Source organism: Patiria miniata, unplaced genomic scaffold (assembly GCF_015706575.1).
Source record: "Patiria miniata isolate m_02_andy unplaced genomic scaffold, ASM1570657v1 HiC_scaffold_7, whole genome shotgun sequence".
In the NCBI taxonomy this organism is placed as follows: Eukaryota; Metazoa; Echinodermata; class Asteroidea; order Valvatida; family Asterinidae; genus Patiria; species Patiria miniata.
This window is the reverse complement of record NW_024037074.1, coordinates 32950760-32967829: the sequence shown is the minus strand read 5'-3', so window position 1 is coordinate 32967829 and position 17070 is coordinate 32950760. Positions and strand designations below refer to the sequence as shown.

Genomic DNA, 17070 nt, shown 5'->3' with positions numbered 1-17070 from the left:
TGCATTCCTAAACTTTTTTGATATTTCCAAATGAAAACAACCCATTAATGTCCTTGTCGTTTCATTTACAGTAGGGTGACCCAGTTTCAACATTTGGCATTGTCAAAATGATGACCTACAATTGGTTAATAGAATCAACCAAAACTATTTTTGGGGGGAACACTTTTGTGCAAATGTCTGTAGACGGTACATGACAATACTTCTTTTTTTTATCAGTGCTTTAAAGAGGTGCTTTTTTTTTCTCCTAACAACTTCTGACCTTTGAGTATTTTTATTTGAATGAAAAAAAAAATAATTTTATCTATTTTGGATGTCTACAACCATCTGAAAATAACTGAAAGATTTTATTTTGGGTTGATATTGCACAAACACACATCTGCCCTGCCTCTACAAGGGTGCCCCTTGAGAACTCAATTATTGTCGGGCGACGGCCACAAATAATATTAAATTTATTCCACGACCAAACTTGGGTGGATTTTTGTTGGTCAATGTTACATTCAAAAGTGAATAACTTTTATAATTCTAAATTTTGATTCTTAAAAAAAAATAGCAAATTATAAAGCAATTATTTTTTTTCGTCTTTTCTCTGGAACAGTGTGGCATTAGGTTAGTTTCCTTTCAACCAGACCTTTGAAATAGGAAAAGTTAACAATCTTAAACATTTAAATGTCGGCGAGTTCAGGACGATGTGCCCCTTTAATAAAAATTCTTTAAATTTAAATGTCCTGTAGTTCATGCACAAAAGAGGCATATGTCAAGTATGACTTTCCATTTCACAATGTACCTTTAAACCAACAAAGTTGGGACAAGACATTTGATAATGGAAGATAAAAAAGATTGTTTAATTGCTCACCAAGGAAACTAATAATGATGATAAAACAACCCATTTGGTCTTGACAACTTTACGATAAAGGGAAATCCTGACATTTCGGGACATAAATATTACATAAGAAGTATGATAGAGAGAAGACAGTTTGTCTTGGATATTTCCTACTTCAGGAAGAAGTTAACTGTTTTTAGAACAGGGCACAGGACAATTAGGGCCACATAAACGAAATGTACAAGTATGTAAGTTAGGTGGGATTCTGGGCTGTGTGTTAAAGGTAGGGTAGGTCATTTATCATTAGTATTTTTTTTTTAATGAATCAACAAAAAAGTGCTCAAAATCTAAAAACGGGTGCTTAGCAACTAACCTGATGAAGCTTAAGCTCAGTGAATGTTGCATATATTCATAAAAACAATATTCTAGGATCTCAATTTCAATTCGAAAGTTGCCGCCTGAATCATGTTTTGAACTGCGCCCGGAATCAGCGTCTGGGACACGTTCTCCTTCAGCCGATCGCAGCTACGCAATGTCCAGCTCTATATGTGTATATATTTATTTGCCCCAAATTTTATGCCAAAAGCAAGATCTTTTGAAAAAAATTCAAGAAACACCTACCAACGCACGATATCCTATCGTCAGCAAGCTCAAATCCAGGGTTACAGTCGCAGTAGTAGGATCCCTGGACGTTTTGGCATTCACCATTGACACATCGTCCGGATTCAGAACACTCGTTAATATCTAATGACAATAAAAAAATCGACTAATAACCTGGTTGAATGTTCACAACGCGGCATCGCGCATTACGCGTGACAGGCGTGCCAATCTCCATATAAGGAGTTGCTTACGAAATGGACACTGCCATAATATAGCTACAGTGGTGTTTCGAAAAACATCAAGTAAAATTGTTGAAAAAAATCATTGGGAATTTCCGGAACGAAAAGTTTTGATATTTTTTTAACCGAAGAGGTATTTATGAAAGGGAATGTATATGTGCTTGGCCGGTACTAAACACTCTGTTTAAGACCAGTTGGAGTCTGGATGCTGATAATTACCTGAGTCGAATATCAGCATCCAGACTCCAACCGGTCTTAAACAGTTAAAATAACAGCCATGTTTTCAGACTGCCAAATTTCCAGTGGGGAGGGACCCTTTTTTATGGGGGGGGGCATGTGTTCTCCCCCCCCCCCCCAGCTAAACTGCTGGTCTATAGTATATGTTTGTAAAACTTTGCCAAAACGGCACCCCTTGAAATACCGATAGATGGGATGTAACTAAGGTGTTTTTTGTATCATAGACAGCAGGAATGGGTGGGGGAAAAGGTATGGGTCATCCCCCTCGAACATTTATGGATCCATATAACAAGGTTGAGATTTGTCAGGATATTTTTTCTGGATTTCAGAAATAAAAAATTGAGATTTTACCATTAAGGTGCCATTAACCGTAAACAGGCATGCAACTGTTCATTCGCAAAAAAAAAGAGGAAACTCCAAAATTCAGAAGACTTTGTACAGTGTTTTTCTATTTTGAATGACAGAAATGAGAATTTAAAAAAGCGGAGATCAGCTGATTCAAGGAAAACTTGCATGCCTGTGTAAAGGTTTATGCAGAACAAAAGAACAAAAGCATTGTCCACTCACCAATGCAGATATTCTGCGTCTGTCGGCGGAACCCTTCTTTGCAATCGCAGCGGTAGCGGGTGTCCCCGAGCGACACGCAGTTGCTGTTGGTGCAGATGTTGGGATTCAGACTGCAGAAGTTGGTGATGTTGGACGGGGTGAAGCACAGGGTCCTGTGGGTAGCTGCAAACGAGCAAGGCACACAATATGCGAGTTAAATTTGAATGAAATCTGGAACGCTGACTTAATCCAATGCTTTGCGCGTTTTAAGTTTGCATTCTACCGACCAAAGAGACTGTTACTATATCATGTGATTCGGGGCAAGCCTTTATGCTAGCAACCGTCAGCTCCGGCATGGTCTGGTGTCTTTGTGCCATTCTCACCCATTGTGAACAATGTATTGGTGCTGAGCGTCTCCTACGTAACTATGCAAGAGCTTGCCCCGAATCATGTTATTAGCAACAGTGTCTTTGGTCTGGAGAATTAGTTAAAGTGTGCCAAGCATTCTGAGCAAGTCAGTGTACCAGATGCTTTTCAAATGTAAATCCCAAAAGGGTATAGGTTTTTACTCACAAATGGCTTATTGTTTCCATTAAATGTTTCAAAGGACATTTCACTGGGAATTACTGATGAGCTTATTACTTGATGGGCAAGGTTAACAAAAACCCTTGTCCAGACTAACCAAAATTAATCTTCAAAAATTAGAACTTTATTTTCACCCTTAAATCGTTCTTTTTGTCTTTTTTGGCTCTTATTTTGGGCTCAGATGTGATACTTACTTGTTCCTCTTCTCGGGCAAGCCTGACATGATTCCCTGTTGGAGCCGTAACCCTGGGCCACACTCAGTGAACAGCAGCAGTCTTTGAGCGACATGATGCGAGTCAGCTCAGACGAACACTTCCCGCTGGACTGGTCGTAATTTATAAAGCAGAGACCCCGAGCGGGCACTAGTATGGGGAAAAGGAAATTGAAAGAAAAACATTAATTGAATTCCAATATGACAAAAAGTCTTAAGGTCCCATGGGTTTCGGTGTTGTTGTCGAGTCCATCACAAGTCCAATTATATCGTCAATGACACCACGAAGTATTAAACACTCATGTACATACCAGTAAAAACTAGCAATCAGAGAAAACGGCATATAAAGTTCACGCCTTCTAGAACAACACTTTGCGTCAAAACTGCAGAGTATTTTCAGTTGGGTTTCTCTTGTGGACAGTTGATGTATTGAATTTATTAAATTTGCTGTTTTTCACCCGTTTGTATATTAAATCAGAGAAAAATGGTGAGTGCTAGTTCGTGAAACCAAAAAAGCTGCGAAACTATAAATTTTTGTTTTCACGAAGTAGTACACTTCAATGAATTACAACACTAGGTGAGTGTTACTTCGTGGAAACGGAGGTCAGCACGCGCGCGCTCAAACAAGGAGAGTGTTACTTTGTGAAAACGTTTTTGCTCGCATTTGAGCACAGTGCGCGCCATGTATTACAATGGTAAATGGAACTTGAGTGCTACTTCGTGAAAACAAAAATTGTCACTTTCGCGCAAAGTTGTCATGGATTATTAGCGCAATTATTAAAGTAAAGCTCTCGAAGCTTTGAAACTTTGTGCAATGGCAAGCCTTGATGAATAATGTTAAAATATGTAAAAAAAAACCTGAAAACCAAAAAAAAAAAAATATGGTTTAAGGCCAAAAAAAAAATAGTCGGTCTCTGGTCAGACCAAAGTTCCGGAATTGATGCAGCGACGCGTTTTTTGGGGGGGTTTTTTGGTGGCTTTTTTTTTTTTTTTTCAAGCTTGAATTGTACAGACAAGGTGGGTACTATTTTGCTAGTTTGTGTCATCATTATACATTGGTGTCCTCCATAATTTGCCTTGGTGCCCTTTATCATTTGCCTTGGTGCAATTTCCCCATTCCTTGGTGCTCCTTGGTACAAAAATTTGAGGAGGTGCGGCAATAGAGGGCACTGTTGTAGCTTCCGTGTTAATTTGAAGAAAAAAGTTTAAAGCGCATGATTAAAATCGACGCGCGCGCTGACCAGAGACCGAGTAATTTTTTGGGGGGCCTAACACGTGGAGTGTTACTTCGTGGTGTCGGTGACGATATGACAGGCCCATACGCTGGGGGAGTTTGGGGGGGGGGAGGGTTCGAATGAAACTGACATTTACTGACTACTAGCCATGCTGGTCCAAAGAAACGTAAAGAGCATTCGAAGAGCATTACCTCAAAAATGATGGTGCTGGCCCAATTGTGTCTACTCGGTTTCTGTCCAATTACTACTGTTTGTTACTCTTTAATTGAAAGGAGTGGAGTGGACCAGCATGACAGAAATGGGGCACGACAATTCCAATCATGAGATTTAGGGGGGAATTTTGTTTAAATCTACAAAAAATGATTAGCAGAGCCCCCAGATCCATACAGGGTCTATCTACGGTCCACTTATGTATTTGCTTCAAAAAGCACTCCTGAAAACTGCACATTGCAATTCTTTTCTATAAATCTTTCAACCCAATTAAAAAACACAGTGACAAACAAGCCTCATTGAGGTATTTAAAAAATCGATGAACCTGGAAAAAATCCTTTAAAAAATCTCACCCCTGCAATTCTCTATATTTTAAGCAGGAAGAACAGATTTTCATTCTATTATGGAAGGAATCTCCAAATTCAAATTCTTTCCTATGAGAACAATCAAAAGGACGATTCAATTCGACCAAGCTGGAATTTGACATAGAAACTCAAGATTTGTTCTTACCGCCTTCTCCAGAAGAACAGGTCATGCCATCTTGGCTTACAGTGTAGCCGGCTGGGCAGATACACTGGAATCCTTGGTAGGTGTTTTGACACACTCCACCAGAGCATAGGTTGGGGATGGTAACGCACTCATCAATGTCTACAAAGAGATAAGGTTCAATTTGGTTAGTTGCGATAATAATAATAAAATAAAATACAATAATATACACAGTGGTTTCTCCATTGATGGGGGCATGTGCGATGTGTACAGCAATTATCATGCGCTTGGAATTGTATAGAAGCACTCTTCAAAACACAAGTCAAAGGAAAGAGGACCAAATATATAAATTCACAATCATGGGCGTCGTCAGGAAAAGCAACCCAAAAAAAATAAATAAATAAACAAAAAGAAAAGAAGAAAAGAAAAGTGTGAAGTCATATTTGATATCAATTCAATACACATGTAACAAAATGGGCGTCTGCAGGGGTGTCAATGGGGGTGCAGTGGGTGAATGTCCCCTGCCCACCCTCAAAAAATGATTAATTGAGAATATGCTAGAGAAATTACAAGGATGTTGGGGAAAGAAATGTGCTTTGCCCCCCCCCCCCCAAAAAGAAAAAATCCTGGCAACACCAATCATCCATTGCACCCCCAAATTGATGGGAGCAAAAACGTTCTCACCAACACAGCATTCACACTCAATTTTCATCAACAGACAAAACAAAAATCTTCACAATCATAAGCGTTGCCAGGATTTTTTCTAGAGGGGGGAAAAACATATTTTTCCAAAAAAAATCTTGTATTTCTCGACGTATTCTTGATTTATCAGTTTTTGAGGGGGGCAGGGACATTTTGCACCCCCCCCCACCCATTAAATTTACACCACTATGACCTCGCGCCTCTTTTCCCTTTTTTTTTTTTTTTATGCTTTTCCGGGGGGGGGGGGGGGGGGGGGGGGCGCTTCAAATGAAGATGTTTTTCTCACCGCCTCCTCCACTTCCCGGGTTACATATCATTCCGTTTCGGGTCATGATGTAGCCCCCTGGGCAGATACACTGGTAGCCTGCTTGCGTGTCGCGGCACTGTCCACCGGAACAGATGTTGGGGATTGTAATACACTCGTTGATGTCTTTAACAACAACAAAAAGAAAAGATGCATATATATTTATTGGTCCAGATTATTGCAAGCTTTTCACACAATCATAAATGATATTGCAAATCTAACAGAAATTAGTTGACAATGCTAGTTTCTGGGCAGAGGTCCTAAAAATCAATTTGCACATTGAATTCAGACAAGAATACAAGCGCATGAAATGCAAGCAGTGATTATCATTCTTGTGTGGTAGGGTAACAGTGATGTTTATTTCCATCATGAAAATCCAACTCGCTATTGGCAAACCTATGGTAACAAGTTGTAAGCCCGCCGCACACGAGAGCTACGTGCTGATCAAAAAGTCATTCAAGGGTAGTTTGCTCAGCACGCAAGTTCACCGTGTGAGGTGAATTTTGGCGGAGTTTTCTTCCTCGCGAAGCCATGAGGCAAATATCTATCCTGTTTGATTTCTTCAGCATCGCGAGGTAAAAAACTCACTGTGTGCGGTCAACCTGAGCAACGTGCTGAGCTAAAAAGATTAACTAACCAATGAAAGCACAGTATTCTTGTTTGTCAGTGGTGTGATTTAAATGATGGGGACAAAGGCCAGCAGGCTTTAGAAGATTTCCACAAAAATATCTTCAAATCATGTGTTCAGAGTACATGATTTCATTGGCTAGGTAATTTTTTAACTCAGCACGTAGCTCATGTTGAACTCGCGAGGCAAAAGAAATGAAACAAGTAAGATATATTCCTATCAATATCAACAAACTTTCTGTAACATCCTGAGGATGTATATCTTGTAAAATCTGCCTGCAAAGTCTTAAATTCTTGGTGAGCACAATCCTCCACAATGCGGTGGGAAGTACATGTACATTGGGAAAAAACTGAGGACAAACATCTTGATATTATTATCCTGCTTCATTTCTCAATCCCATTTTCCTAATATCCAGAGCATCCAAATACCACGAGAACAAAGGTGATGCCACCCAATTGAGCACGCAATGCCATTCAGAAACTTGGCTAAAATTACTGGCGGAATTGAAGATACATTCTTACCAACTGGTCCAGTTTGTCTATAGCAGCTCATCCCATCTTGGCTGAGAGTGTAGCCGGGGCGGCAGATACACAGAAAGCCTTCTTGGGTGTCACGGCACTCTCCACCAGAACAGATGTTGGGGATGGTGACGCACTCATTAATTGCTTTTACGGACAAAAAAATGGAAACATTGTTAAGGGGTTTTTTTTCTGTCAAGATAACCACAAGAATTTCATAAAAGCACAAAAGATGGCCTATCCAGAAAGTCTTACTGTGTATTTTAATGAACTTTTTGATGTACTGGTATTTTTAAATGAGTTTTTAAAATGTATTTTAATGACAGTTTTGTTACAATTAATTTACAAAGAGATTTTTCCGATGATGTAATGCGCTATATAAGAATATATTATTATTATTACTTTTTGTATAGGGTCCATAAAATGGACAATTTGGATTTTTTTCTTACGGACTGGTCCAGTTCCTCTGTTACACCTCATTCCGTCTTGGCTCAGAGTGTAGCCAGCCGGACAGATACACTGGTAACCTTCACGAGTGTCCCGGCACTGCCCATTAGCGCAGATGTTTGGGACGGTCAGGCACTCGTTAATGTCTGTGCGAGGGCGACAAATGGACGCATCGTTAGCATAAGTTTTTATGTCCGTCACGATTCTTATGAGATTTAACAATAGTTTAACAAAAGATAGTTATTTCTGAAAAATTTATTTTAGAGAGTTTAAATTTGTTTGTGAGTACAGGCCCAGAAGAAAATGTACAACAAAAACAATAGCATTGAGATACAATGACGTCATTCCTTGTTTACATGTGAGCTTCCTTATGGGAGCCAGGTGGGGACGGGAGTTGTCAAGCCCCCTGGATGGGATGCCAGTCCATTGCAGGTTACTCCACAGCTAATTCTTGTACCAATTTATACTCCTGGGTGGAGAGAGGCAAGTGGGGGCGAAGTGGCTAGCCCAGGGACCCAACATATAGCCAGCAGGTGGATTCGAACCCCTGACCCTCTGATTACGAGTCACAAACATTAACCACTAGACCACACTCCCCTAAAAGAAAGTGCACATGTAAACAAAACGTGCCGTCATTCAGTCTCAAGTTTCTTTCGAAAACTACAAATAAGCACTGGGTATCATTGAAAGACCAATTCTTGAAATCCAAACTCTTAAAGAAAAATTCCTAGATGAAGAACGCCAACTCCAAGACGATCCAAACTTAACAGTGATCGGGTGCAGCCGATGTTGCTTAAAACAAGTATGACTGTAACCAGGACAATACAGACAGTAGGTTCTGATCGTATGACGTCAAAGTACCACGTGACCATCTGGTGTCCCAGTGATCAGCCACCATTGCAGTCGGCAAGCATTTGGTTAGCAACCACGTCGTGCATTATAAAGTAGACAGTAGGGCTTACTTTCATGTAAAATAACTGCAAATTCTTTATCAAATGGCATAATGGTCACTGTGCTGTGTACAGTTGTCATAATCATGCCGATCGACCCAGCACTGGGTATTGGCTCTATGTTTTTCTCACACTTGTTGCCATCCATCACAGCTCTGCAGGCTTGCCTACTACCTACTGCACGTGGTGCTATACAATATCTTTTCCTACGTTAATGGCAACGCTGACTTTCCAGTACCCGAATGTAGGCCAGCAGCCGATTTCACGAAAAAGTGCATAGCTTGCGCCATGCATAAGACTTACGCAACAAATTTGTTGTGCAGCTGCGCAATAAACTTACGATCTATTTCACGAAACTTGGCATATCTGCCCTACGTTGTAAATAATTTAAACATCTTGGACGAGGATAAAAACACTGATAACAGCTGTTTGTGTGTGAATTTTGTTTGTTCGCGTTGGGTCACCTCAGCATGCCATTTTGAAAATAATTTTGTCCAACTTTCTTCGGAATCATTCGGCAACTCCAAAAATCTATGTAACGAGTAAAATAGAAATTCAATTACTTTGAACATAAAGCTGTGAGCCTATTGTATCAATCTTGATAAGTTGCGCAATAATGGGCTCCATGACAGTCCCGATTTGCTGGTAAAATATGCCATTTTCAGTGCTACACCGCAACTTACGCCACCTAAAATGATTGCGCAAGTTACGCCATAATTTATTGCGCAAGTCGCGAAAAGGTTTTGTAAAATCGGCTGCAGGTCAAGTGGGTCAGTGAGAGAGCCCTACATACGAATCTAAGATAAGAGGAAATTCTTCACAATATTGAGGAGTCTTTCTCACCGCCTCCTCCAGATATGTAACAGCTTGTCCCGTCTTGGCTCAGTGTGAAGCCTGGTCTGCAGACACACTGGAACCCTCCCTGGGTGTTGCGACAATCTCCACCGTAACAGATGTTGCTGATAGTAACACACTCATCAATGTCTATAAAGACAGAAATTGTGATATTTTTTTTTTGTATTAACTCTTTCAGTGCCAAACTCGTACATGTACGAGGTATATTTGTTAGTACAAAAGCACCAACCTCTTGTACGAGGTAATGTTCATAAATGTTCGTACTTAAAATTGCCAAACCTCGTACATGTACGAGGTAGAGTAACTATGTTATCAAAAGGGGGTGCTCTCGCTCTTTCTAATGGTACCATTTTCATGCATGTACGACCTGTATTTATTTTTTCATTCGAGTTCTTGCGAGGGGCGCAGCACTAAATCTCGTATTTTCTGCAAAAAGTGCGGAATTCCCCTGTGTTCAGGCCAGTGTTTCAGGGTGTATCACTATGTTTGTGACTACTTTTGACTTTCCAATATATCAAGGATATACCAGAGAGCATCAACAACAAATTTAGTGAGTAAAAGTTATTTACTTTTTTTTCTACAGAATTTCGAACAATTAACAAAAACGCTTAAAGTTGGGCACTTTAGGGTTAAACTTTTTCAAATTTCGCGGGCACTGAAAGAGTTAATGAAGAGTAATCAAGACTTTCATGCGATGATAAAACACTGCCAAAACAGACCCCAATTTCAGCCAGCAAGTCTCTGTCATATCTATCTCCATCACCACTATAATTCTTGATTTCTTTTATAATTGATTTTCAATCACTTGTACTTTTTACTATTCTCACAAGATTGATTTGTACCTTCGCATCCTTGCGTGAGTAGGTTGAGGGCAAAGCCTTGCGGACATTCGCAGATGTAGGACCCGATGGTGTTGGTGCAAGTGCCACCCTGGCATAGTCCCGGTATAACGTGGCACTCATTGGAATCTGCAGTGGTATCAGGGATAGTAGGAGAAGTCAGATAAAAGGGAATAGCGATGTTTTTGTCTGGACTGGTTGGTTAAGGATCCGTGCATGAAATCACCAGGTTTTTCGTAGTCAGGCGAGTGAATGGCACTCCGACATGTTTCTAGTAGAAGGGGGAATGCCAACTGGCAAAAAGTGGTTTTCAACAAGTGGGTTTCTTAACCCACCTCCGATTTGGGTGATTGACAATACAGTGCGCTACCAAGAGTTTGCCATGGAGAGTTCTTTTTCCCAATGCACTGTGGGAGATAGTCGACAAATTCACAGTGCGGGACATTTGAAATTGTTTTTCCGTTCAGTACAGTTTTGTAAACGTACGATTCGAGTATATATTTGCCCTTTTTGTTTCTTTTCATCAATATGGTGGGTTTTTTGTAAGGCGACAGAACGCTATGCCCTAATCTATAACAAATTAGCTCAAGTTGTCTTCTGACACACATTCAAATGGGCCATGCTTTGTCGACCATACAGTTGAAAATTGGACTCTCCATGGCAAACTCTTGGTGGTGCACTGCATTGTAAATCGCCTGAATTGGTGAGACAGCCCTGATCTTGGACAAAGGTTGAATGTTTTTATTTACCTGTGCACTGGCCAGTCCGCGCATCAATGACAAATCCCCTCTCACAAGGGCTCTCAAAAGTGAGGCAAGCCTCGCAGGGATTCGAACCCCAGCCTTGGCCAATGGTGGAGCAGCACAGGGCCTTGGTGCACTGCAGCCCGGAGATTTCCCCCGTGCAGACGCCCAGGTTGAACTGAGCATAACACGGTCCGGTACGGAAGTCTGCAGAGCATTAGAGGCATGAAAATCTCAAATTACAAAAGAAGATCACACTTAAAAAGGAGTGTATACCATTTGCATTTGTCGTACTTTCAGGAAATGGACAGATTCAAGGGTTAGTAATATAAAGCAGACATCGTTTAATAAATCTATCCGATGTTTTGCATCCATTGGTGCAGGAAAAACATGGGTAAAAAATGCTGTCGAAGTGCAGCTCGCTGAAACTGTCATGCATAGAACCGGAAAGACAATTACACAGTCCCGTCGCCAGCCCTGAGTGTCAGGGGGGCCATAGTACCAACTAGGGTTGCCCTAAACCATAAAAATATTTTGCCGTTGGGGGGCCAATTGCTCGCCAAGGGGGGCCATTGGTTCGTTTAACGGGTACCTGGGTACCTATGTTTAGTTTTTACAATTGGGTGCCCGGTTCCCATACTAACCGTAAAGGCACAACCCTGCAAAGATTTCACACGGTGCAATTGTGCTGTTGCAAAACGACAATAAACTGGGTTTTGGTTTAAAAACCCTGTTTTTGGTTTTGGTTGAGTTCAGTTCCGACACGTTCCAAATTTGTTACATTCACCTTAAAGTGTGAAACTGTCAAAAGTTCAGGTGAAGTGGGTTTATTGGTGTGCAGCCATTTGTTGAAAAGTAAATAATAACACAGCGAACAAGCTTCAGCGAAACAGAGAGTCAGGGGTCAAGACTGTAACTAGGCAGTGATTAATGTGCCATACCCCTAGACTGAACCTTGAAAAGGACACATCTGATATCTGTCTTACTCCCACCTGTTCAACTTTCAACCTGAATTTCAAATAGGGCACGCAGGCCAAAAAAAGGCAACATGCCCAATGCGGTTCGCCAGCTATGAAAGCCAGTGGGACATGCCATTGTTTTTATTGGTTCGGCAAATGTTCAACCGGGTGCCCTTGTAAAGCCTGAATGTGATTTATTTATATTACATGAAGGAATGTCTGCAGGCCTCACCGAGGGCAAAAATATGACATACATTATAGAAGTCGCTGACTTTGCCAACTTCCACAAGTGTGGGATATGTAGGGCCTACAATAATTTATAAGTACATGTAGAGAAAGGAACTGAAAGTTTTGTGAATCCTAAAGTTTCAGTGCGTCTGTTCCTTGCTCTATGGTAGAACAGACATATTCAATCATATGCAGAACGCACTGCGTGTGAACCTTGACCTTTACAGCCATAAATGTAGGGCAAGTCCAAGAATTTGCACAGCCAGCAAGTCCCATTAACTTTTAATCAAAAGTTTTTTCTTTTTTTAAATATTCATGGATTTCAGTGGGTTTTTCCTAATGTTGGGCATCTGCAAGGAGAATAGCCATAAGAATGTAGTCTTTGCAATGATTATGTAATTTAAAAACAAAAAACATGGCGTTCCCCACGGGACAAAAAATGGCACTTTTTCTTGCACTTGCCCTGTATGTGTTTATGACTGGGAAAGTAAGAAACTTTGTTTTATACAATTACTATGAATTTATATTCGAAGATCTTGGAATTTCTTGAACTTGAAGTTTCCTAGTTGTGGAACCATTGTACCTTTAGATTGGTTTCAGAGTTTCATTATTTTAAATCATCTTGTTCACTTTGTTCTGGTACATTTTGTGTGTAAGTCTTGTTTGATTTCTTTGTTACATCTGAGAATACCCAAGTTTTTCTAGTGAGCTAAATTCAATAACAGCTCAGAGATTTTCGGATCGTAACACAAGGGAGGAGAACTAATTGATTCACATTCTGAACACATACTGCTGGGGCATGGGCGTCAATCCTGGGGGGACAGGGGGACATGTCCCCCCCCCCCACTTTTTTACAGGGCCCTATTATGTACTACAATGTATCTTTTGCTAAGAAAATATTGGTTAAAGTGGTCAGAAATTGCCTCAGATCGCACCACAGAGCATTTAGAATCCATAAACTGACTTTTTCACTTACTGCCTCAATTTACCAAATGTAGTTAGTCCACATTTTGTTTGCAATCGGTTACATATCCATGAATGGGTGCAATACACCTAGTCTGGTTACTTGACCTGACAATTCCCAGACGTCTATAAATTAATGCTCCGTGAAGCAACTTCAGCATTAACAAATAAACCGAAATGTAGGGAACGCCATGCATTCTTACCAGTTTCACACCTGGTTCCCATGAATCCGATGGGACAAGAACACCTGTTGCCACTGATACACCTGCCACCATTCAGGCACTCAGGGTTACAAATTGCTGTGGGGGACAAGAAAAAAAAAAGACATCAAGATCAACATCGCATTTTAATCATGGTATTTCCCCCACATGTTCATCAAATAATAACTCAACAGACAGCTCAAGGACTGCCCAAGTCTACTTTCCATAGACAGACAACTCCGCAGTTATTGGCTGGAAAATAAAGCTAGGAAATTTCAAGCTGACAAAGAAACTGATACTTTTTTTTTTTTTTTGGGTTTTTTTTTATTTTACGTTTCTGCAAATACTGAGGAAAAGCCTTTGTTTTTGTTCTTATTATTTCTTTCTTTTTTTTCCTATACAATACAATTGAAATTGAAGTCAGCAGATTTGTTCATCACAAAGAAACTTTTCACATCTGTAAACAATTTGACCCAAGAAGCAGTGGAGTAGCCAGGAATTTTTCAGTGGGGGGGGGGGGGGGGGGGGGGCGGCGCTGGGGGGGGGCTGGAAAATTTCATGGGGGCGTCATGTAGATCAGTGATAATTTTTTTAGAAACTCAAAATCTCACTGGGGGGGGGGGGGTGACTGGGGGGGGCGACAAGGTTTCATGGGGGGGCTGTTCAACTTCCTCAAAGATATTTCCTCCTAATAGTAATACCGACAGACAGTTCCACGCACTCAATTCCACTATCAAGCAAAATAAGGCTAGGACTACATAAGTATAAAACAGCATACATGTACATCTTTTGTGTAATCCATCCTTTCTTTGGCTGCTTCGGGATTATCTTTTCTTTCAAGAGCGGCATAATATTGCAAGGTCTGCCAAAACCACAAGAATATATTCATGCCCCTTCTGACACAGTGCACCAAACTCAAGGTTACTTGTCTCATGCCTGCTGATTTCATTCATTCTCACCATGACAAATGTGGTTTGTGTTTTGGCCTATCAAAGTATCATGTGGAAACTGTAATGACAATACCTGATTTGTTTGAAGTTTCCAATTAATTTTTTTTTAAACCCAAAGTCAAAACTACGTACATGGCCTACTACTGAGAAAGAAAAGCCACTTCATCTTTTCTGAGAGCCACTGAGTTTTTCTCACGCAACCCAATACATTCCAAACTAAATCCTCAATGCCTTAACCATATTTGATTTGATACGAAAACAAATATTTGGCCTTTTTTTTTTTTGGCAAAGTGCCAATAGTGGCCAAAACACAAAATTAAAAACAGACATAGCCTTGTCATAAGCACATCTGATTTTTGTCCAATATGATCCCTTTCACACAGATTGAAGCGTGGACCTGCTACCTTACGAACTCCCCGGCCTTGCCCCTACCAAATAGAAGGTCAAACAAATTTCCTGGGGTTTACATCTTTCAAGTTCACATCTTTCACAGATGTCTAGTGAGGATGAAATGTCATTTCTTCACTGAAAAGAACCCAAACCATGCCAGTTATATATGCTGTTTTTAAAGAAGTCCATTTCGAGTTTCATTTGTAAGTCCCTGCCTTAGAATTCTGCTCAAAGTGTTTTCAAAATCATTCAGAACCCTTGATATTTGGTCATCATAAAAACAAACTTTTTTACACTGATTTGTTACCACCCTAGTACTAACTTCCAAACATTCAAATAACTTCACTGGTCAAGACAACAGTCAACACAGCCATAAAAAACATTAACATGCAGAATTACATAACAAGTTGATCTGAGTTGAGAGAGTCTCTTTTGACACCTGTGGGCAAATTGTAATCAAAGACGTAGCAATGTTTGGAAACTTTCTTTTAAACTTGCTATTCAAAGGTTTTCAACATATTGAGAAGTAGGTTGTCCCAATTAAAGGCCCAAGGTTAGCCAATATGAAAAGAACGATATCGAATGATAATCGTGAGAACGGACATCTTCCCATAGACAATTCTAGTATTCTCAAGGGATAATACCTTGTCTCATTTAGGATTACAATGAAGGCATAAAGTGATGACTGTGTTTTTAAGATAAGTGTAGATAATGGAATACTTCCAAGCTGACTGGCAGAAGTTCAAAACGCTGGGAATTTGAAGAATTTACTTTCATTGTACATTTTATTTCAGCTAACAGTCAGGAGTTTATTTTAGAGCTGAAACAGAGTTTATTTCATGACTTTTGGTTGTTTTTTTTTTAGAAGTTTTGATCTTCAGGTTTTGCCAATCCAACTACACCATACCCAGTAGAAAGCACTTATGATGCCAAGAGGATCTTGCAATGAAGCCATTTATCATCAATTGGAGTGATTGGGTCATGTAATGAACTGTGAATACATGAGTACAATGACTAAGGGTCCTTATGATCTCTCCCAAAGTAGTACACGTATAAACAGAGTAGTAGGAAGCAAAACACCCAAACAAAACCTGACTGAACTGACACAGAGCCAACTCCAACCGCGACCCCTATAAATTACGGTGATCCCCACCGCCGAAAATCGGAACTGAAGTCCTGACTGGGAACAAATTTTCACATGGAAATCACATCTGTAAAATTGACTTTGGAGGGTTTCGGATATCTCACCCCATGACCCCACTGGATTACCCCCTGTATATTTCACCTCCCGTATATGATGGGTTGTATCCAAACAATGCTCACACTATTCACACTGGTGGTGCATGCATGCTCACTTTCTACAGGTGGCTGAGAAATTATTCGCATTTTTTTTTTTTTACAATTTGATTTTTTTTCTTGAAGTAAGAGGATGTTTACTTCATCTGAGAAGTGCCTGACTAAAGAGGAAAAGTATGCTGAGAGCTTTTTTCTTTCAGTTACTGAAAAAAAATCATAAAAATAACACTTTGGGTTGCTGAGAAAATGCCAATTACATGTATGTAAAAGTAAGCCTACTTAGCTTACTGTAAGCCTACTGTGCAATTATCCTTCATTTGTGCAATTTCTTTATTATTTCGTCATATTTACGCTGAAAGGGTTTCAAATAGGACTAAAAAGGATAAAATACCTGTTCAGGGGGAAAAAAGTATTTCCATCAAATTCATTTGTACTCTTGTCATATTATGTGCCATGTTGTTTTGTAAAGATTAGGACGTGCAAAAATAGGTACAGTGAAAATCCTTTACTGTTGTAATTTTTTTCTGTACAGGATAGAAATGACTACTTTTATATAATATAATTTTCTCAGCAACCCAAAGTGTTATTTCCATGATTTGTCCAGTATTTGGATGAAAAAGCTCTCACCTTTAATCTGATACACAAAACATAAAATCCAACAATCCTTTTTTTAAGGCAAATGTTTAAGGGGTTTTTTTTGGGGGGGGGGTCACCCTGTATAATCTTCTTCCTAAAGAGATTTCATAGGAAATTGTTAACCAAATCCAAACCAATCAAACCTATAGGAAGATTTCAATTATAATTAAAACTGGATTTCTCAAAAGTTGTTCACACAGTAAAACAACAGCTCAGTAGTCCAAAAATGGTCTGTTTTTACCACATACACAGGCCCGTCACCAGCCCTGAGCTGGGGGGGGGGCCATAGTACC

General features: G+C 40.0%; 1 protein-coding gene across 6 annotated transcripts in view; it reads right to left on the bottom strand.

The window, feature by feature from the left end:
• The window catches only part of LOC119744245 (fibrillin-2-like), a 96126-nt gene that overhangs the window by 60188 nt on the left and 18868 nt on the right, over positions 1-17070 (bottom strand). For all 6 annotated transcript variants that reach the window (XM_038220091.1, XM_038220090.1, XM_038220095.1 and 3 more), the window contains 11 exons: positions 13509-13604; positions 11162-11362; positions 10416-10541; positions 9562-9702; positions 7771-7914; positions 7325-7468; positions 6158-6301; positions 5194-5331; positions 3222-3389; positions 2464-2625; positions 1442-1564 (listed from right to left, as the gene is read on the bottom strand). In XM_038220091.1, the coding sequence (XP_038076019.1) occupies positions 1442-1564; positions 2464-2625; positions 3222-3389; positions 5194-5331; positions 6158-6301; positions 7325-7468; positions 7771-7914; positions 9562-9702; positions 10416-10541; positions 11162-11362; positions 13509-13604 (1587 nt within the window). The remainder of the gene's footprint in view (positions 1-1441; positions 1565-2463; positions 2626-3221; positions 3390-5193; positions 5332-6157; positions 6302-7324; positions 7469-7770; positions 7915-9561; positions 9703-10415; positions 10542-11161; positions 11363-13508; positions 13605-17070) is intronic.